Below are 24,018 nucleotides of genomic sequence, written 5' to 3'. Positions count from 1 at the left end.
AATTCTTTATAATCTTAATCATGAAGTTGTCATACTACTAAAGAGTTATTATTAAGTGATACAATGAATGGTGAGAATCACGACTACAACTATTGTTACTATAAATTCAACATTCAATATACCTGTATAAATCCTCACCAACGAATCAAGGATTTTAATTCGTATGACACTAAAAAATGACAGAAATCTAACTGTTTTCACATTAATTGGTATACTTCTGGAGTTCTTGTCTAGCTTATCGTACTAACCTATTTACATTTCGCATGCTGCTTTTCCTCTAACAAAGACTACGATGGATTCCGTCCTCGCTGATATTCACCGACGTCGAAGACTTCGACGAATTCGTCGAACCTCCCCCCGTTAACATAATTCATCCGAAACCCACTAGTTTTGCTCAAACTGTCCACCATATTGACCGTGCCTACGTCCTAGCGATCGTTTCGTTGTCCATTGAATTGATATATACGAATTGTTGACCATGTGTATATTATATAAAATAGGTTTTAAAATGAATATCGATGCAATAATGTTTTTAAGAGAATAATTTAGGCGATATTGAAGATTATATATATATTTATGCTTTTGTTTCTGTAAGAATATCACGGTTAACAAAAATTGGGAAAATGGAAAAATGTTTTAGTATATAGTCTATGGGCAGCTATTGACGTTAAAACTAACTATTTTGGGGCTAATATACCTTGAGTATCGCCAGTCTTCTTAGTCAGTAGTCTTCTTCAGAGTTCGGTTTGGACTTCCATAGATTTGAATTTTAGGGAACTTTATTATTTGACTGCAACAAAGAAAAAAAAAGAAATAAAAATAAATTACCACCAGTAATGCCATTATGGGCTTTCATATCATAGCAACAAGCTGTTGCTAAATACTCTGTTAATTTTAATGATATTTTTTAGACATTGTGAATGATTGTAAATTCGTAAGTGTAAAGTATAATTGAAACCACTAATTTATTCCACTAATTTCGAGAATTCCACTAATTTCTGAATGAAGCTTCAAGCTTTAGTGGTCAAAAAATCGTCAATTAGTGATATTTTTACAGAACAATAGGCTGAACTACAAAATGTTATACCAATATTACTATTTATAAAAATTAAAGTATACATATCAAAAAAAAACTTAAATAAATAAATAAGAATATTCACAATATGTTGGACAGTATTTTGACGAGTGAAAATAAATACCATTAAATAAGTAAGATACTGAAACTACTGTATACTTAAATTAAATTTATTTGTGATAATCAGTATTCTATGTACATATATTATATAATTAAGCTAACTTTAAATATTTTACTACATTTTAATAACAATGACAGACTGATGCTTTTATTTTATCGAAACGCTTGCTATTTTTGGATATATTTTCTATAGGTAAGATAGATTCGTTACAGAATTAAGTTCATTTATAGATACACTCATTCATCTTTCATTTCTAAAACATCTTAAGTGTATATCCATGTTGTTTTAATTAAGTTTATTTTTATTTTTCAGTTTCTCTGATATCGACAACAACATCTGGAACGATTAGGAAAATTAAAGAGCTAGAGTTTTAGATGTAACTCAAAAAAGTCAGTGATAGTTACGTCAATTCTTATATTATTATTTTGTCCATTTTTAAAGTGTTCACTCTACTATTGTGTTCATTTTTTTTTAAATAAGAGATCTTTTTTCGTTTGATTTTCGTCAAAACCTTATTTAATAGATATTTTTTTATATTAGTATATATTTTTTCAAACGTTAGCTGACTGTTTTTTCTATTTTTTTTCGCTTTATTTGTCTTGTTTCATCTACTTCTTCTCGCGCTTTTTGCTTATATCCGATTCGTACGTATATATTGTATTTTAAATAATTTAATATTATAATTTAAATACTGCCATTTTTTTCTGATCGTTTACTACTTTTTTATACAATCTTTTTTTATATATATATGTACGTTATAGTTTTCCTTAAGTAAGCAACAACTGTATAGTAAGAAAATTGTGCCATTTGTAGAGTCTAGATAGGATTCAGGAAGAAATACGGTCCACTTGTATAATTTCTCGATTGATAAATAGTTATTAAAATAGATTTAATTTATATGGTGCTATTAACAAATGTATTACGCTAAAAAGTATTTCAACTTATCCATTTTGTAGGTAATCAATCATTGATGAATTAGTTAATAATAATAATAATTACGATAATATCATTTTTTCAATTATTTTTGAAAAGCTTTTAATGTGATTATACGAAATGAAACATAAACGTATCAACTATGGTGATTAACAAAAACATATATAAAGTTAGAGTATAAGATATATATAAAATTTTATAAATGCTTTTGTTTTCATTGATTTAAATGAAGAAGGAAGCTTTTAAACGAAGGAGGTGGGTGCTCTCGAAGCTTCTTTTTATGCTACAAATCTTGTTGTTTTTTAAATTAACTAATTATATTTGAAGTGCATTTTCAATAACAAGAGACAATAAATAATTAATGTATGTAATATGGTGTTTTATTTTTCCTTGTCAAAGAAAGGTTGAATGACGTATAATATTTACTGCTTTTATATAATACAGATAGTTGCAGATTTCATACTAAGGGCTGGCAAAGGTTAGTTTTGGGTTGAGATTTCCGTATGTAAGAAGAGTATAATGCGTTTATAATGTACTGAACAAAGAGAGAAAAGTAAACACGTTGCCAAACGTATGAAATAAACCGAGAAACTGTGCACATTGCTAAGACACGTGGAAGGAGATATAGCAGATTTGTCGCGGTCGACCGGTCGACCCAATCAGGACCTTTTTAATCGTACTTAAAATTCTAGGGAAAGGTGTCCATCATGCGTAATTTGCCCTATAGCTTTAAAAATTTTAAGTACAAGTTACAAACACTTGCATTTTGTTGGTGTTCGAGTGTGGTCACGCTATTAGACCTCTGTTTTCAAAAATCGATATCTCAAAATCCATTAGAAATAATTGATTGTAAATAATAATTGTTAATATTTCTGCTATATTTTCTTCACAGACAGTATGTGAAAATCTTTATAAATAAAAAAGTTACACGATTGCTGAAAATTGATATGCAATAAAAGTAAATGGATGGGTTGTTTAAAATTATTGAATGGAAAAAAACAAGCCTATCGATTTTTTTTTATTTAAACGTCTTGTAAAAGATCCGATCTTCAAAATAAAAAACAAGTTTTAATATCTAAATTGGTTCTTAAATTATGGCGTATAATGTGTCAAAAATTTGAGTTTTTAAATTATCGCGATTACTTAAGTTTTCTCGTTAGATAAAAATGGATACCTTAATGATATCCTTATAATTCCATTTCAGATGCTCAGAAAGATACCTAATGATTTTATCTAGTTATCTTTTCGAAAAAAAGTCTTTTAAAAATAAGCGGTTTGCGATCGTGATTTTACTTTACTTGATAGGGAAAGCGTACCGGAGAAATGTGGCAACGCTGCAACAGCACACCGTTGCATTTCTCTCACTCCGACTTAATAAGATCCCTATGCGATTTACTTCCACACACATGTAAATACCGACCCAAAAGTAACAGTTGCCAGCACGGTATATATTTTGAAAATTGTAGCATTTTTTCAACGCTTCACTTATAATGATGGCGTCCTAAATCGTATTAAATGAATACGATTTATAAGTGGTTGCCATAATATAGTCAAAATTATCATAATTGGATTGTTAAAGAATATTTAGCTTTAGTTATTATTGTTTAATCCAAAAACGCTTCCTTGTAGACAATCCAGGGATGGCACTTTATAACGAAATAGCGATCGGTAGCAATGAAGAATATTGTCGCTTGCCGTTTAGTTTGTACGGCCAAGGTCAGTATTCTGCATCGCTACTGATCGCTATTTAGTTAAAGAGTTCCAGCCCAGGCTTTCGACCACTTAATGTTGTGCTGTTTAATTTTTATTTATATCTACAGAAAAATTTACAGATATTAATAATTAAAGTCCGCTGCAAATCAGCGACAGATACAGTAGACATTATAGAATAGAAATTCAAAAGGAAAGAGTAGGAAAATAGTATATTAAATCTAAAAAGATCTTGATTCTATCAAAATATAAAGAAAAATAGAGAAAACAAATAACAACTGGTCTCAATCATTCCAGATCATTTAGTAAATCAATCATCTTACTACAAGACTGACAAAAAAACTCACTACAGTGTTAGGCGGTACGAAGTTAACCAGCCGGGTCAGCATTTATCAATAAAATTCTAAAAATAGAAAAATATAATAAATAATAACCGCATACTAAAAACACCCGCCACTGGTCCTCTACAAAACTCTCCCTCGCCTCTCGAAGGATCATCGGTACGATGGTGGGTACCATAGAGAAATATAAAATAAAAGAGTTGTCATTTCCATAGTCAAAAGTAGGCAACACGTTTAACGAGGATCGATTGTAGCGCACCCTTGAGCCCTAACTGAACTAATCGAAATATGACAGACCTTATCGGTAAAATAGGTATCTGCATTGCCTACCACAAAAAAGGCGGGCTGTTTAAATATGAATATAAAATTTTATGTATTTTTTAAAATATTACGAAATTAAAACTGCAAAAATATAACGAAAGTTTATTTTTAAAAACGGAATATTTGAAAAGTATAAACTATTGTAGACTTTTCAAATGCTTACAGTTAAATGCTAAATTAAATTTGATAATATAAAACATATATGCTGAATTAACTTCGAGGGGTAAACTCCTGATGAATTTCTGTACACTAATGCCAAGGTAATGCCAAATAATTTAGTACTAATACCAATAATGCCACGAAAATGCCAACATCTTGTACACCACCAAAATACACCAGCGATTTACCCTTCGATTTACCTATAGTATTATAAAACGTATTTAACAACGCCACTAACAAAGCATATAAGATCGCAGGGTTTGCAATCTATGCTATTATAACAGATAAAGATTTAAATAAGATATCATCAAAAATTAATTCACCTTTAAGTTGGATTTATAAACTCAGCAGTCAGCAGTTGAAGTTCAGTTGATGTAGCAAATGTTCAACACTATTAAATGAAGGCGCAAATTTATAGTCAGTTCGTTTTACGTTCACAGAGTTCAGAGATGGGCAATGTCTTTACATATCGAACTTGCTTTCCATGATACCCTTTCCTGGATCGTGTTCAAATCACATCATCGGCTGAACAAAATATTACATGATGATGGCAAAACACAGCACAAAATATAAAGTTCAAATCATAGAGAAATATAAGGTCTCTCGTTCCTCGGGAAATAAAACTTCGTCCATAATTTCTGTACGCACAAACACAACACAAACAAACAAAGTTTATGCTACACAAAATAATAACAAAATTCCAAAATTCAAAAAACAAAATTGTAAACAATTGCAAAATACAAACAATTTGCTGTCATGTCACTTGTCATTCTTGTAATGACACGTGACAGGTAGCAGGTGGCGACGCTTTGGAGCCCTAACTGAACTATGCAACATTATGGCCAAGTTAGACAACCTTTCAAACACTCTTTTATTTTAGTTACTTTATGGTGGGTACCATGTGTCGAACGAAGGTGCATATCGCATATCGTACTGCTTGCTCGCACAGACTCCCGTCCCGGCAAAAATCGTACCGACAAACAGCAACACAGCCCGAGGCGATAGTACTATTATTCTCGAGGAACGGTGGGGTGTAGAGGACAGTGATAGTCCATTAACTTTAGACTTTCAAGAAAAAATTAAAGATTTGCACGGGGTTAAGCGGGCCACTCACGATACTAGGCCGCAGTACGATTATGTTGGATACGACAAAATCGGACGACAATTGACAATATTGTATCGTGTGTGTGCACAATTGCACAACCGACCGAGTTGAATTTTATTGGATCGCAGTTCGAAACTTTTAACTGCTGCAGTAAAATCGTGCCGATTTCTGTAAAGATGTCTAAATATTCCCAGCAATTTTTAATTAAGTTTTTTGAAATCTACCGAAGTTTTACGTGTCTTTGGAAAGTTAAAGCCCCAGAGTATCATGATCGTGTAGTAAGAAAACGGGCAATGTGTACTCTAGTTGCAAAATTCAAAGAAGTGGAGCCCATATTCGTATCTTTTCTTCTAATGAAGGGTACAACTAAATTCAGTAACTCTAAATATGAGTTTTCGTCCATTCGTAGATAATTACGCCAATCATCTGGGTACAGCCGTAATTCTTCGAGTAAATTAATATGTGAATATGTGGATCTTTTTAGTAACCATTCCTTACGCCACCACCTTCTATTACAATATCGTTTCTTGCGTTTTTCAATTATTTGCACTGCACATACTGCATCTGTTGCTAACAAAATATCTTCTTCGCTTTCCGAAATTTTTGCTTCAACAACACTTTTAAACTAAACGTTTGATCGTGAGTGAGCGTTGTCAATTTGCTGCAAAATTGTTCAATTTTGTTATACGATTCTGTTGTACGGCGCCGTAGTATCGTGAGTGGCCCGCTTTAGTTCCTGTTTGAGTAGTAATTTGAGTACGACACAGTTTTGTCAATAAAGTTCTTACGTAAAGCATCCGCCATCTCGGCTTTTGTGTAAAATTTGTAGAGAATTAAATAAAATCTACGCTGGTTGTTCAACAGAAATTCCTAAAACATAAAAAAAATTGTCGCTAACTTAAAAAAAACATAAATTGGAGGTACAAGACAAAGCTCTATCTAAAAAGGAAGGTTTTTGCAAATTTAAGATTTGTTAACATTCACATAAGATTGGTGAGCATGGCACATAAGGTTTGTGAGCATTATCAGCAGATGATTAAAACTCGAGTTTTGAATATTAATATATAAACAAGAGTTTATACGCAAAAGAATAAATCAAACAGTCTTTTACAAGTTTCTTGTTATGTTGTAAATGTAGCGTTCAGTTTTTCACGATTTAGGGCCCCATATTAGGATAACAATCTGTTAACAAAAAATATCTATACCTCTGTGGCGGATTCATCTCTCCAAAAAAGTTCTATGGGTATTTCGCCACTGTAAGAAAATCTACAAAATAAAATAGTTATTTTTTATAAACACTGCTGCGTTAATCCAACGGAGACTTGTTAATAAACAAATAAGCCTTTATGATCTTACCTGGAACATTTAAGGGTTGTAGATTTTAGGGTTGTAACATAAAAACGATTTTTTAAGAAAGGGTGACTTACAAATCTAAGATTTGCCAGAATTCATGAGACCCAGGGTACAGAGTAGATTTTAATAATGCAAACATCTTAATGAAAGAAGTGATAGCCTCTAAAAGAAAAATAAAAGAGTAAAAAAATACCGTGGTTAAAGATCAAAAGTTGTAGTCATTTCCGGTGAAACAGGAAGTGACCGAAAAGAAGTGAATGCATTAATAAATCCTAATTTATGTCATATACTAACATACCAAATCTCGTTTTTTTAACTAAAAAAATAAAAAAAAGTTATAGGTGTGAGCCACTTTTGAGACGCACCCGTATACTTTCCGAAACGTTAAGCATTTTTTTGTCCGTTAGGCAAATTTGTTTATTAGTAAACCACTGCTGACAATTAGTCTCCGTTGGATGTTAACAAAAAATAACTATTTTATTTTGTAGATTTTCTTACAGTGGCGAAATACCTATAGGACTTTTTCGGAGAAATCTATTAACATTTAAAGTGTTAATAGAATCTCCGCCAGAAGCCTCAACATTGTTTCGTCGAATTTCACCTAAAGCTGTTGGGCTAAGAGGAGCGATGCAGAACAACAGCCGCGGCGCTGCGAGGGTACCGCCATCTCAGTACTGAACGGACGACTGCACGTTCGCGACCACGGTGGTACCGGCGAAAGATTGCCGGCGGACGACTGGAAAAAATCACGAGATTTTCAGCGGAATTTTATGTTGTACTCGTGCTGGCTTTGTTCGAGAGTTATTGAGTTGTTCGGTTCGAGGAAGTTGAGGTTCACGCTCGGCTACAAGCTGTGTTTTGCAGTTATACTTGGATTACACATTGTTTCTGATTGGATTTTTCGTTCACGATGGTAAGATATTGCAAAATTTAATGCTAAATTTATGAAAGTATTTAGGAGAATGATCAAAATCAATTATTGCCTTAAAAAAGTTGAAGTGAAACTTTAAGAAGAATATAAATTTTTAACTCACCCAAGTGTTGAGCCTTCAATAATTTGTCCAGTGATCTCTAGGCTTCCGGTACTCCAATGTTGTTTTATCGATATTAGTAGTCTTCCAGTTGTTTCAGAAGATTTGCTTACTGTAAATTTATAAACATCATCTATGGAACCTTAGAGTAATAATATATTTAGAACTAAATTGGTAACCACTAAATGCATAAGGGATTAAGGGACTATATTACGCGGATACTACAAGTTGAATCTTGTAGTATCTTCACTGTATTCAGAAGATGAACTTGCAATGCGTATTTAGTTGTTATTATTAAAATACATTTTACAATAGCATTTTTAGCAATTTTCTGTTAGCGAAAAATAATAAATGCATCATTATTCAGTCTTTGGTTGCACTAAAATACCTTGGGTTACAATGTACCTAGTACCGTTTTGATTGAAAGAATCTATTCCTCTAATCAACGCTAGTACATTGTAATATGGATACAATATTCGTATGCATATACAATATCTGGATTACATTATTTATGAACAGCAAATTATCTGTGTAAAAACTCTGAAAGTCAAGCTGTTTTGCTTGAGATACCAAATTATAACTAATAAAAAATTAAGTGGATACTTATCAAACAGAAGACTAATCTCACAGCTTCCAACATGTTAGCCAATGTTGAACATGAATATTGTAAGTATTCGTGTACTTGTAAGTACTACGAACAGCGTGCAGCTTAACACTTTAAATTAAATTCAAAATGATCTTTGGAGTTAAGTCAGTATATTACGCGTACTGATTTTTTTTCATGGTTTTGCAATTACATCCTTATTTTACTTTAGCTAATACTTTAATAAATATCAACATTTAACATTACTATTATTTTACTGAAACCGATCCTTACTGTAATTTATCAAGCTAGTAAAACCAAGGGAATACCGTATATACCGGGTGCGTCTCAAAAGTGGTTCACCCCTATAACTTTTTTATTTTTTCAGATAAAACAATAAGATTTGGTATGTTAGTAAATGACATAAATTGGGATTGATTGGCATATTCATCTTTTTTTGGGTCACTTCCAGTTTCACCGGAAATGACTACAACTTTTGATTTTTAAATGGTATCCTCGTTATTTTTTTGCTTTATTCGATAAAAAATGACACACTAACATATCATATTTACTTTGACATTTACGCATATGGCTTATTTGAAATTGTAGCATGCGGTTCATAACGACAATTTGACTCGAAATACCCAGTGTGTGGCATCAAATTATTCGTATAAAAATGCCTTTTCCAAATATGCTAATGAGCCACCCTCGTTCCATTTAAAAAAATTGAGATATGACTAAAAATACGATTTGGGCATTTTTTAACCGGCCAGGACAAGCCACTAAAACATTAAATGATCAAATCTATTTTTCCAAGGCTCCTTGATTAAAAATTGGTGTTTTTAACACAGCCATGGCACTCTAGATTGAAATTTGAAATACAATTTTGTTTTAAGCGAAAATGTCAAAAGTTGGCATATGATATGTCATTCGATTCAGTGTCATTTTCTATCGAATAAAAAAAAAAAAAATTCTGAGGGTGCCATTTAAAAATCAAAAGTTGTAGTCATTTCCAGTGAAACCGGAAGTGGCCGAAAACAATTGAATACTTCAATCAATCCTAAATTTAGGTTATATACTAACATACCAATTCTCGTTTTTTTATCTGAAAAAATAAAAAAGTTATAGGGGTGAGCCACTTTTGAGACGCACCCTGTATAGGAATATAGAAGTCATCGATTGTCATTTCCAAGCCAACTTAATGCAGTTTTTTCGACCATACCAGAGTTATTACTTGAGATAATTATTCAAAAAGAGACATAAACTTTGAAACTGCTTTTTTAAATCGTTTGAAAATTACATATATAATTAAATTTCACTTGTTTCCTTTAACAAAATAATGGAATTATTTTTTTCGAGCCATTGTCAAGTTTATTTCTTAAAACATAGAATATATACTTGAACACATGTCCTGTACTTTTAGAATTCAGAACCTGCATAACGTTTTATTTCGCTTTCTGATTGTTCTAAGATTGTAGTTGAAAGTTATATTTTTCAATACATAATTAACTTGACATTTTAACATACCTGTCCTTTAATACATAATACATTCCACTTTCCTTTGAATATAAAACGGTTTAGTTTTTAACTTCCTTTGTAATAAAAAGAACTAAACCCTTCAGTATAAAGTAGATATACCTACAGATTATGTTAAAGGGCATGTTGTCTAGAATATAATAATTATTCTAAATTTTTATTACAAATTTTTCTTATAAAATTTAGAAAATTATCTGAATCTTTTTTTTATTGCTACATTAGACTCATTGGTGAGATGGTGAGTGAGACAGACAGCTGTACAAATATCAGAAAAATCGTTATAAAGCAACTGAATAACATACAATTATCGCCGACGTCATTCTAAACATACAAATCACCACATGCCACTTTTAGTAATTATCATGTAATAAACAATATGGACGCAATTTTATATAAACAATTTTCTGAAAATACGTATACTAAATTTTATGATATTATACTAAGATAAAAACATAGTTTATAAAGAAACTTCTTTAACATCGGATGTTTTGAGGATGGATGAAGATGCAATTGGCCCTTCCTTTCTTTCTCCTGATCAAACTGATGAACATATTGTTCCATATTATGGAGATAATTTAATCATTACGAGTGTTTTTCATACAATTTGTGATCTTTAGTTAGAATTTTTAGAATTTAGAATAAGTGGGAGGGGATTTAATCACTGCGACCTTACAGATCTATTGTGTCCCCCTTTCTAGAGTTCAATCTCATCATACAGTCCCAGGGCTTTGACAAAAGCCAGTATCTGGGACGGTTTTACAGAGGGTAGTTCTCCATCTCCAATATCAGTCGTACCAAAGTTCATGGCACGAATGGTTGTCATCTCGACGCACTCAGTGATGGTGTTTCCCCATTTTCCCCACAGAATCTGCATTCGCCGTTTCTTCTTTTCAATCTACTGAGGTGTTTATTGAGGAGACAGTGTCCTGTTAAAAACCCCGTGACAATCCGAAGACTGTTCTTACTTAAATCCAGGAACATCTTTGATTTTTCTTGGTCGTAAGCCCTCAGAAACTTCATCGAGTGTCTTAGACCGTTGCAAGATTCCCATTCCAGGTTGCGGATGGAGTCTTCCAAGTTCTTGAGTTCCGCCTTTAGTTGGTTACCACTTGGGAAGCAGAACGGTTCTGGTCCAGTTAATGGAGTTCTAGCTAGATGATTTGCTTTTTCATTGCCTTCTATCCCTTGGTGAGCAGGCACCCAGAGTAGGAGGACTTTGTTTTATTTGCCTAATTTATTCAGCTTCTCTATGCATTATTTGACCAGTTTCGAATTGATTGATACTGTGTTGATCGCTTTTAACGCTGCTTGACTATCAGATAAGATGGCTATTTCTTGTTTCCGATAGTTCTTATCTAAAATAAGTTGTATGCATCTTTCGATAGCGTAGATTTCTGCCTGTAGGATGCTAGGGTAGGTGCCCATTGGTTCAGAGAATTTAGTTCTCGGCCCAAATACTCCGATTCCTGTTCCCGCATTGGTTTTGGAAGCATCAGTATACCAAGTTATGGTATGGTCTTTTAACTGCTGAGCACACGTTTCTCTCTTCCACTCTTTTTATTGCTCAGTACTACATTGAGATGTTTCTGAAAGTTGTACACGTACTGGGAGTTGCATTATCTTTAGTTAATTGAGTTATATTCTATTAAAGAGATATTGAAAATAATTTTAGAATCATAACACTGATACGAAACTACGATGCTTTTCCTGTATAGGTAAATTAATATTGATAAACAGTTATTTAAGCAATTTATTGATGTCACGAGATTGTATATATTGAAATTAATATCCATACACGTCCGTAATTGATATAAACAGAAATGGTGTTAGGCTGTGGTAAATTTATCTTTTAAGTCGTTAATGTGTGAAATTTCATAAGAAACTGACTTTCGAGGTTTAATTCTAAGAAGTGTGACAAAATTAAAACGGTATAAAACCTGTATTAACAGCTGTAATCGTGAAAAATATACGGAGAACATTTTGTTACTATAAATTTTTAACTACATAATATATTAAAATATGCTATTTAATCCTGCAGATCACTAATGAATTTTGATAAAGCATCTAAGTCTAAGTTCTTTGAACGTAAGATATCCTACTGATTTTCAAAATTAAAGCAATTAAGTACAATTAGTTCTACCCGTTCAAGATGGCCGTTGATTCGACCAAAATGATATGGTGAAACGAAAAGTCACTCTTGTATGACGATAGGGTGATACTCAGTTTATATTTCGAGATATAAAAAAGATTTTACTTTTCAGCGATTAACTGTAAAAATTTCGACCCAGAAATGTCCAATCTCTTGAAATCCTTGTCGCATTAATGTTACTTTAGTAGAGTGCTATAATATATTTTGTGTGTAGTTTCTTGAATTATTACAAATTTTTTGTTTTGTAGTATGCAGAAAGTGGTATTTTTATTTTGGGCAGTAAGAAGTTTTGTTTTTATGCTTTTTCTTCTTTAATTTTTTTTTTAAGTTTTTCAAATAATTTGTAGTTGTATAATCCTTGTCAATAATATTCTTATTAACGAGGATTGTGAATATTTAAATAATATTTTCATTGTCAATGTTTCTTTTATTCCTATTATTATAAATTTTTAAAGAAACGTCTCTTTTTATAATTTTACATTCTTACCTTGCAACAACTGCGGGACGAAGAATTCTAGTCGTTTACCCCTCCAAACACTCACACTATGTAATGTCGCTTAACTTCGATGATCGATCAGGAACCGGCATTTCGTTTAAATAGGCATCGGTCGTTGCTCTGTAAAAATAAGTTTAAATAACCTTTAATATTATATTTTTAATGTTCTTTTATCATTTAGAAAAATTGCAAAGAGAATTTGAAACATTTTAACTCTGTTGATGTGTTTCAAGGTTATATTTTGTTAAGATAGTATTTTGTATTTTGTTTAGAAAAGGTCAGCATATCATCAAGAATTCTTAAATTTGCAATAGATGCTGTACTGGTAGTAGGAATTAAAAGACAGAGTTTAAACAAAAGTAACGAAAATTATAGAATAAAACGTCAATGATAGCATAATAAATAAATAATATAGGAGTGTTCTGAATAGGCTTCATTTAATCATAATCAAATATAGTCTCTGACAGACCTACCTAATGAACTTAATATGGAGTTGATTTAATCATTACCAATGCTTTTCATGCTGTGATGTCTAGTTAATTGAATTATGTTCTATTAGAGATATTATTGCTATAATAATTTTGGAAATATATTACCGATTACGAAACTATGATTTTTCTTTTACATGTAAATTAATATTGATAGTTTTCAGTCATTTAATTTATATTATATATTAATAACTTTGTAATTGATATTGAAAAGAAAAAATGGTGTTAGGCTGTCGTGGTAAATTTGTCTTTCAAGTTGTTTTAATGTGTGAAATTTCATAAGAAACTGGCTTTCGAGGTTTAATTCCAAGAAGTGTGACAAAATAAAACGGTATAAAATGGTATAAACCCCACTTAGATGTCTTTGGTATAAACCCTATATTAACAACTGTAATGGTAAAAAATTTAGGAGAAAATTATGTTACTCTAAATTCTTAAAAATAATATATTAAAATCGAGATTAAAATATAACTATATTATTTCATCTTATTCCAAACTTTTTCGTTATTTATATACAAGGTGTCCCAGAAATAAGTGCAAGTATTTTAATTGGTAGTATAGTTCAATCCTAGAAACACGCCTATGAGGTTTTTTTAGCGAAATTTTTTTTTGAAAATTCGGAATTTTTTGAAAAAAATTTTTGGATTTTTTTTTCAGTTTTTAGTTAAAAAGTAGAACGGTTATAGGGATGAGCCATTTTTGAGAGGTTTTGTTTATTGGCGCAAGATTACTGTAATAAACCCGCCCACAAAAATTTACACAAAACATGGACAAAAGATACAACATTGACCATTATTTAACTCTTTTGTTAAAAGATGTTAAAATATTGGCAAATACTTATACAACGAGTAAATAAAAATTTCATATGGTTACAACAATTTAACACTTCTCCAAAATAAATTTAAGAAACCTACTAAAAAATCTCAACAAAACATGGCTATTTCCGTCGATTCGCTACAACTCTCCTTGACTTTATGTCATGTTATGCAAAAACCTGATTAATTCATTGGCAAATTCGCTTATTTTGTCGCGTTCTTGAACCGGTTCGAGCTTGCGTAACGGTTAAACTATATTTTTAGCAATAATATTAAGAATTATTGTGTGCATTTGTTAACGATACCACACGCATTTCGTTTTGTTGAAACAATTACGCCAGTTATCGTGAAAACGATTAATAATGTTTTTATGGGACTGATAACGAGTAGAAGGCGTAAATTTGCGGAACTTTATGCAATTGGTTAGTGTTAATTATACACAGACGCACAAAAACATATATCAAAAGTTTTGTAATAACAATAACACTTATTTTTCTATGAAACAAAATGGTACAAAATGGTTATTAATGAAATAAAATATATAGGGTGTTCTGAACTGTATTGCGGAAACTTCAGCAGCATATTCTGTAGATAAAAATAGGTAAGAAAGTTCGTATAAATGTATATCCTAAAATCCCTAGTTTCGGAGATACAGGGTGTAGAAGTTTCATTTTATTTCGATTTTTTCCAGATAATTTCTGAAGTAACGTGAATATTTGGATGAAAATTGGTGTCTGGAAGTTTTTTGACATGAGAAATGTTATTTTGATGTCAATATGACTCCTACTTGTAGAGGGCGCAACCTATATACATATATTTTAAACTGGTTTGAAGGTAATAACTTTTTGTCTGTACCTGTATAATACTACTGAGTAAAAAATATACATTTACGACGTTTTTTACGTAAAAAATGTCTCTTAGTAAAAATCGCTACGCGTAATGGTTCTGGAGATATTTGGAGTCGAAATGATCAAGACCTGTCTTCAATCACATAAACTAAACATGCTGACTAAATAGCTATTAGAATGAAATCATAAATTTGAAATGTTTTTGTGCCAAAAGTCCTACAGAAACTGTTTTATCAAAATTTTTCTCATCATTAATTAAAAAAAATGCCCAAATTTACCATTTCAGTTAAATAACTATCTACTCTGTTTTGTTTTAGGTTTATTTTTTGTCAATAATGACATGTATTGACCAATTTTACCAAGAGACATTTTTTACGTAAAAAATCACTAAAATGTATATTTTTTCACCCGGTAGTTTTATACAGATACAGAGAAAAAGTGATTACTCTTCAAAACAGTTAAAACACATGTAGGTGTCGCTCCCTACAAATAAGAGTCATATTGACATCAAAATCAAGTTTCTCATATCAAAATTCTCCCAGACACCAATTTTCATCTAAATATTGACGTTACTTCAGAAATTATTAGGAAAAAATCGTAATAAAAATGAAAGTTCAACATCCTGTATCTGCGAAACTAAACATTTTAGGACATAGGTACATTTATACGAACTTTTTTACTTACTTTTATCTATTCAATAAGCTGCCGCAGTATCCGGAATACAGTTCGGACCACCCTGTATATCTACGAGACGCGTATATTATATAATTTTATATTATTATTGGCGCCTTCTTAAGTCTTCTTCAACATTTTTCATCCCCTTCTCCCTTTTCCATCTGAGGTTCGCAGTCTACCCCTCCTTCTCTTTCCACCAATTTCACGTCTCATTATCATTTTAGGAACTCTTGTTTTAGCCATTCTTTCAATATGTCCCAGACAGCTATCTCAATCTTTGTGCTCTTGCTACTACCGTTATACTCGGTGCCCGATATAGTTGCTTTAATTCTTCATTTGTTCTTCTGGTCCATATGTTGTCTATCTTCTTTCCTTCAAACATTTTCCTCGATATTTTCTTTTCCCAAACTTCTAGCCTCAAATTTTCCGTTGCATTGAACGTCCACGTTTTACATGCATATAGTAGATACTATTGGTCGTATCATTGTTTGGTATATTCAGACTTCTTCTAGAGAAGATGTTCTTGCTCTTAATAATTATCTGTAGTGCCTTTTCACAACTTTATCACAACCTTTTCACAACCTTTTCACAACCTTTTCACAACCTTTTCACATCTATTTCCTGTCATTATTCTTGACAAGTACGAAACAAAGTGTTTTATTGCTTTTAGAATATTCGCCCTTATAAGGTCTATACATTTTTACATAATACGCTCAAACTAATTCTGGAGACATTTTTTCTACTCTCAAGTTGATATCGAAGAAACATGGTTTTGAAAGTCTTCAACAGCTTCTTGATGTATTTAAAATCGCTATCCGCGCATCTTTTGATAGTGAGAACAAGAAAAAGTCATTAGGCGATAAATCGGGTGAATACGGGCAATGAGACATTAATTCGATGTGTCTCCTTCAAATATTCAGTTGTTTGACGTGCTTTATGGGAGCTGGCATTGTCATGATGAAGAATTTCTGTTCTTAAATCTGATCTCATTCTAGCAATATGCTCTTCCAGTGGCGGCGTATAGTTCAATATTTTGCACGGGAGGGCCTCCCCCAAAAATGACTTCTTTTCGGCTATTAAATCATTAATCGAATATTTTCTGTCAATATTTCCTCAAAAAATATTGTGATATTCTATATTCATAAAAATTATCAGAGAGATGGTTTTTATATCAATGTTTATTCTTATTGTTTTATATTACTAATAATAACATCCTATTAGATATGCCTGACATGACCATTCCGTTCATTATTTAATTACACTTTGGAATCTCGATCGACCAAAAGATAACCAGAACAAAAAAGTAAAAAATAAAGAAAATAGACGCACCTCCTACAGTATTGTGGTATTATTCTTTTCTTTTGATTGTGCTCGTGAATGGAATGATTAAAAACTATTTTTCGTCGATAACATTTGACCGTCTTTATTGTTATATCACGTCGCATAGCTAGCTAGGTTAGTAGTGGTTACACGAATAGAACGTACGTAGTGACATATAAATAATTTAGCATTACAATAGACAGTAGTTATAGTTAACCGTGTTCGGGTGATGCTGAAAACTGATTTCGGTAAGTAAATTATTTTGTTTGATATAATCATAAAAAATAGTATTACAAAAATGTTAAACCTATAGAGAAGAGGGAGAACATGGCGGCTGCGTATAAGTAGCTATGTAAATCCTATGTATATAATAGAGGTTTCTTAATAAATGCAATTTAATATTAATTTAATTTATTAGTTTTTAAACGAAGTTTCAATGAAATTCGATTTTTTACGTATAATATTTTTAAGTCGACAGGCTGGTTATAAATAGGCTGTGCTCTATTTTTTTGTCATTGTTTCTTCTCAGTGCCGTATTGAAATATTGTGGAGACGTCAATTTATATTAAAGTTTAGATATTTTGATTGTTACTTGCAGTTAGGGTTACCAGATGAAAACTTGTCTAACCTTTGGCAAACCTTCCCAAAAATCCGGACGTCATAATTTTTTAGCGATATAAGAGCAAAAATAGTACTTATATTGTTTTATTAGGAGTAAAAATGATACTTTTTGTGGCCAGGCTGTATATATTCAAATAATATAAAAAGATTACTCGTTGAATTTCACACTTTATGTCAGTTTAATAATATATTTTCGTACTTTCGTTCTTAGGCGTAAAAGTGCTTTACTTTTATGCCTAGGCGTTAAAATTATTTTTTTATACAGGGTGTCCGAACAGTATTCCGGAAACTTCGGCAGCATATTCTGTAGATAAAAATAAGTAACAAATTTCGTATAAATGTATTTCCTAAAATGCTTAGTTTCAGAGATACAGGGTGTAGAAGTGTTATTTTTGTTTCGATATTTTCCAAATAATTTCTGCAGTAACGTCAATATTTGGATGAAAACTGGCGTCTGAGAGTATTTTGACATGGGAAATTTGATTTTGATGTCAATATGACTCCTACTAGTAGAGGGCGGCCACATACAAATTTTTTAACTGGTTTGAAGAGTAATAACTTTTCGTCCGTACCTGTATAAAACTACTGAATAAAAAATATTATTTAGGACGTTTTTTACGTAAAAAACGTCTCTTGGTAAAAATCGCTACGAGTAATGGTTTTCGAGATATTTGGAATCTAAATTATCAATACCTGTCATCATTGAGATAAATAAACATGTTGACTAAATACCGTATGATCGAAAAAAAATGGCGTCCAGTTGGCTTGGAAATGACCATCGATGACATTTCCAATATAATTTTACATATAAAATGACAGCGATCTTCATTTCATAGCCATCGCTGACGCCGTTTTTATTCGATCACACGGTAGTTATTAGACTGAGATCAAAAATTTGAAATGTTAATTTATTCCAATAATTTCGAGGCTTTGAATATGTCTTAAGGATTGAACCACGAGCTGTCTTGGTTCTACTGTATGACCGAAAAAAAACGGCGTCCAGTTGGCTTGGAAATGAATATCAATGACATTCCCCATATTATAATTTTACATATAAAATGACAGCGACCTTCATTTCATAGCAATCGCTGACACGGTTTTTTTTCGATCATACTGGATATAGACACCATCAAAATAATGATACATTTAGAACTACTGTTTTATTATAAATTAATTGTGAATTATACTTCCTCAAAACTGAACAGAGAATTTTCCACTTTTTTACATTTTTATACAAAAAATCCTCATTATAAATAGGGGCTTTTGCAGAAGCTGCTCTATTACATGAGGCCAACGGCAACTAAATTTACTTTTAATGGTTCCCTGAAAACGAGAAGATAAAGAGACGACAACAAAAAAGCATTTCCGTTTTCTCTGACGCAGATGGGACCTTTAAAAAAATACACACACACACAGGAAAATGTGGTAGCAACATAAATGCCTCTTTAGTTCCACATGAAAGAGCCTTCTTTTCTTTAAATTATTCTTTTATTTATTATAATCTATTAAGAGTAAATGTATTTTGCCATTATCAATATTTTAATATTTTCTCTCCAATAATTACTTACCGAAATTAGAGCAATAGGAACAGAGAATTGGGGGGAATTGGACCATTGTCTCTAATTACCTGTAATTTTGATCTGAAATTTGAGACTTGTTTAATTAATTTTAAATTATTTTATTACTACATTTATCTGATCTGACCGGATAAATATTGCGTTGCTCAATATATTGTTGATAAAGAACACTGCATAGATATTAATCATTTAAAATTAATTACACAAGTCTCATATAACAGGCAATTAGATGCATTTTGTCACGCCTAGTCGGTACCAACTGAGCGCATATATGAAAGCTTAATTTGTAGATATTAGTTTAGTTTTAATCATATGCTGATGATGCTAACATGGTTAGTGAAACGCGCGTCCAGTGCAAAAGTAAAGTGTTTTTGCTGTATTGTGGTGAATTTTGTTATTAAACTATTATAACCGTTTTCGTGATTTTTTAATACTTTTGAGGTTACCATGTTACCAACGTCATTATCAACATGCAATAAATTGGTAAGCCTTTATTTGAAAGTGAAATCGTCAAGACTAAATAGCCATAATTTATATATGACACTATATGGACCAGTTCACACTTATCTCGGCCTTATCGCAGTTTAAATATTTCCTTCCTACTTACATTAATTAACTTAACCTAATTCCACTGGTGATATCCACTGAACGATGAGATTGTTCTGTTTGCCCAATTTATTTTTGATTAATGCATAATAAAGACTTCACAACCCTACTTTAAGAACGTTTGGGACTTTTTTGGGAATTTTAAACTAAATAAGCACATATTACTTCTCAAATAAAACAAGAAGATTTCTGTATTTGTGTGTGCCTATAACATTTTATCACATTTTATATCGGCGAGTAGGAATGCATGAAATGACTAAGACCAACAAATACATGAAAAATTCTCCCCGAAATCAGTGAGGCAAGACTGAGTGTTATTATTATCTTGGTCGGTATATCTTGGTTTCACGCAGCTTTGTTCAATGTTTATTAAATGAGTAATGTATATAGTCTTAAATCAATAAATAATAATTATACCGAATAATTATATTTATTTATTTACTTAAATTTAATGAGACCCTAAATATTTCTTAATAAATACAGCTATATCCATGGGCGCCGGAAGAATGAAATTTAGGGGGGGGGGGGGCAAGGTAAAAATGAATAAAAAATTGAAACACATTTTTGGTAATTATTGGGAAAACTGGAAATCGTCCGATTTTCACCAAAATTGGTATACACCCTATTTTGAAGTCGTAGACTACGAATCTGAACTTTTTCCTTTCGGCGTCTCTCAGAAAAACGGAAAATAATTCAATATCGAATTTTTCTTAATTTCTCATATTTTTAAGGTTTTCTAGCACATATTTTGTTAGGTATTCAATAATCAACAATCTGAGAATGTTAGGTTATAGCTTTGTTCGGGTTCTTGTTATTACCAATTCTGAACCGTCCTAGAACTCTGCAGCGCATGCGCAAATGAAATAATGTCTTCATATTTCCTGCTGCGCATACGCATCACAGTTCTAGGACGGTTCAGAATCGGTAATAAGAGAAACCCGAAGTAAGCTTATGTGTTTCTGGCATTTAAAGCAATGTTGCTAAACCTAAATTTAGCGTGCTTTTTTCGCTCATTCTGGAATTACGAAAGGGGTCGCCAGAAGAACGGCTCCTTCCCATAAGTGCTATTTTACCAACGAGATCTGACTATTTATACCCACGAAGTTGCACGAAAGAGTTTTGATTGCATTGGTTACTACTTCCATGCGGAGGGTGTTAATCTTTTGTTGTCATATTATATCAAAAAAAGATTAACCCCCTCCGCAAAGAAGTTAAAACCAATGCAATCAAAACTCTTCCGCGTAATTTTGTGGATATAGGTGTATATTTAATTATTGTCGATCTCATAATAGGTAATTTATTTAATATCCCTAATCGCCCGAAAAAATAGAAGATATGGCAACGTTGTAAATTTTCAAATTTCTAGATTATGTCTGGAATATATTTGTCTCTCTCATTACATAGGAGAGAGAAAGAAGGATATATCAAATGTCAAACTTCCATCTGGTCTCAATTTTCTTTGTTATTTTGTTAAGAAAAGTGTTTTTCAGTAAAATATTGGACATTTTTCTATCCCCAATCAAATGTGGCTTTTAGGTAAACTATAATATTATGAAAATATAGTGAAATTATTACTTTATAGGGCCGAAATAAAGAAAAATTCAATGTTGAAATAATTTTCCGTTTTTCTGAAAAACGGTAAGAGGCCGCCAAGAAAAAAATAGATTCGTAATCTACGACCTCAAAATAGTGTGTATAATAATTTTGGTGAAAATCGGACGATTTCCAGTTTTCCTAATAATTACCACATTTTTTATTATTTTACAGGTAACACCTAAATATTTCATAATAATGATTATTTTTTTACAGATGGATGTAAGAAGATAGCTTTTATTTTTATTGTTTCAGTGATCCAGGGGGGGGCAAATGCCCCCTCTTGCCCCCCCTGTCCGGCGCCCATGGCTATATCTATAAATACATAAAATACAATAAAAAATACCTGATTTTTATCTTCTTAATATAAAACTACCAAAATTCATGATGATGAATTTGACTGTGTTTTTCAAATTGGTATTATATTATTGTTTGGATCTACAAATTACAAATTATTTACTGAGAAGTCATTCGAAGGTTTCTATAGATTTCTTTCAAAGCACAAATAAAGTTAAAATTTACCTTCTCTCAAGGAAATGAACAGATTCCTTTAAACAAAAACAAGACAGATTGAATTAGCCACTTAAGAATCTCTTTCAATATCCTTCCGCTCTAAATACTTTCAATTTAAAGCGTAATTTCTTTTGATGTGCTCACAAAATGGATCTTTTGCATACGCACAAAGACGGCGTCGACTTTTACTTTACGCACTCAATCAGAAACATATTGTTGTGCAATTCAATTGCTATTTAATGTAAAAAAATGATCCACTCCAAATCAAAATATTTTTGATACTACTTTTGGATTACATCCGACTTCATTATTTTATATTTTTGCTGCTGGATGATGTTTTTTGGTCGTTCTTCTCGCCTTTTTGCTGTTGTGTGTGTTTGAAACTTAGACAGGAATATTCATTCCTGTCCAATCCGTTATGTTTCTCGTCCGCGACATCTGTCTTCTGCCTGGACCATGCTTCCCTTCAGTTTTACCTTTGATAGTAAGATGTAGTAGATGGTATTTGTTGTTCCTAAGAATATGCCCAAGTAGTTTGCTAATTTTGATTCCGACTTCCGACTAGTTTTGACTACACGCAACGTTGCAATTGGTACTTTTCCCTGCTCTATGCATACTCAAACCTCAAATTACGTAGCCAAAACGTCGCTACGACGTTGCACTTAACAACGTTGGTAAACATTATAGGGTACAACGTTGTTAGAAGTGGGGTTTTACACCGTTGTCATTACGTCGCCAGAAGGCATGTTTATTGTACTACAGAATAACAAACGTAGTACAACGTTGTGCAACGTACTCTTAAATTACGAGTGTAAGTAAGTACATACAACGTAATACAACATATCGAACAACATATAATACAGAATAGAACAAGCGAGAAATGCATTTTTTAAAAAGAAGAACTTCTTCCAGAACCCCAGATTGGACCTTGAGTTGAGAACTAGGCTCGTTAAATGTTATGTTTGGTCAATCCTATTATACTGAGTAGAAACATGGATACTGAAAGTTGAAGAGATGAATCGCCTAGAATCGTTCAAAACATGAATATATCCAACAATGCTTAAAATTCCATGGACAGCCCATATCACCAAAAACATCGTACTTAGGGCATATATTGAGAAATGAAAAATACCACGTCTTACAATTAATAGTTAAGGGTAAAATTGATGGAAAAAGAGGTCTCGGCAGGAAGAAACTATCTTGGTTGAGAAACTTCAGAAACTGGACTCACCTAGCTTTTGAAGAACTGGTAAGGAAAGCCGAGAATCGTGAAGATTTTTCCAATGTGATCGCCAATCTCCACGAAAGAGACGGTACGTAAAGAAGAAGAATTCCGAGTCGTAAGTCTGAAGAAATTTCTGTGAGTGTCTGGGAGAATTCCCATTCCAGGTTACGGATGGAGTCTTCCAGGTTCTTGAGTTCAACTGTATGTCAGTTTCATAATAATAATACTGCCGTTAATAATGCTTTTGTTTTAAAACGTCAGGGTTTACTGAACAAATTACTGCCAATTATTTTGTATCAAAACCGTCACTGTATCTCGTTAGGCGGACTTCATTATTGAACCTCGCTAATTTATGCTTTCTCCCGTTCAATGCCTAGTTTTGCCGGCGTGTATGTGAGCGTACGTGTGAGCGCCATTGCGAAATGATTTTTCCCTTTCAATAAACTCCGCAATTAATACACCCAATAAATAATCGGGTTGGGTGATTAAATTAGGCCGCGCTGGCTACGGGTCCGCATATAATTTATTCGATTTAGTTGCGAATTTAGTTTAGTTTCTTAACGCCACGTCGGCGTGGATAAATTATAGAGCAGCGGACATGATAAATATGATAATAGGGGTTAATACATATGCGGACAGAATCGATGTTTGGTTTCAGTTTAGTGACATTATCGAAATTGTAAATAAAGTGTGTCTAAAACACAATTGTTTTGTTCAGAAAACAGGGTGCAAAAAATAAAAAAAATCGTTTTTTTGTTTCAATTAGATTTTTTTTTATTTTAACTGTTTTATTTTAAGCATTTTTTGATAAAAAAAAGTCACCA

At 32.1% G+C, this 24,018-nt stretch overlaps 2 protein-coding genes and 1 long non-coding RNA gene across 13 annotated transcripts in view; 2 read left to right on the top strand and 1 right to left on the bottom strand.

The window, feature by feature from the left end:
- Positions 1-2,500, top strand: part of LOC115874102 (basement membrane-specific heparan sulfate proteoglycan core protein) — a 220,336-nt gene extending 217,836 nt beyond the window's left edge. For all 9 annotated transcript variants that reach the window (XM_030889171.1, XM_030889169.1, XM_030889167.1 and 6 more), the window contains one exon: positions 1,509-2,500. In XM_030889171.1, the coding sequence (XP_030745031.1) occupies positions 1,509-1,545 (37 nt within the window). In that variant the 3' untranslated portion in view covers positions 1,546-2,500. The remainder of the gene's footprint in view (positions 1-1,508) is intronic.
- On the bottom strand, positions 189-13,025 carry LOC115874111. 2 transcript variants are annotated; one of them, XR_004048774.1, is made up of 3 exons: positions 12,905-13,025; positions 8,153-8,261; positions 189-790 (listed from the first exon to the last, which is right to left on the bottom strand). It is a non-coding gene; the product is annotated as an uncharacterized LOC115874111 (long non-coding RNA). The 2 variants fall into 2 exon arrangements; XR_004048775.1 differs by lacking the exon at positions 8,153-8,261.
- Positions 7,771-24,018, top strand: part of LOC115874103 — a 59,886-nt gene continuing 43,638 nt past the window's right edge. Inside the window, exon 1 of one of the 2 annotated variants that reach the window (XM_030889173.1) lies at positions 7,771-8,031. The gene's annotated coding sequence lies outside the window, so the exon portion shown is untranslated. Of the gene's footprint in view, positions 8,032-17,228; positions 17,308-24,018 lie in introns of those variants that run through there. The other variant, XM_030889179.1, reaches the window with a different exon arrangement.

Source organism: Sitophilus oryzae, unplaced genomic scaffold (assembly GCF_002938485.1).
Source record: "Sitophilus oryzae breed Bouriz unplaced genomic scaffold, Soryzae_2.0 scaffold_1227_pilon_pilon, whole genome shotgun sequence".
NCBI lineage: Eukaryota > Metazoa > Arthropoda > Insecta > Coleoptera > Curculionidae > Sitophilus > Sitophilus oryzae.
This window is presented reverse-complemented; position numbering and strand designations above follow the sequence as displayed.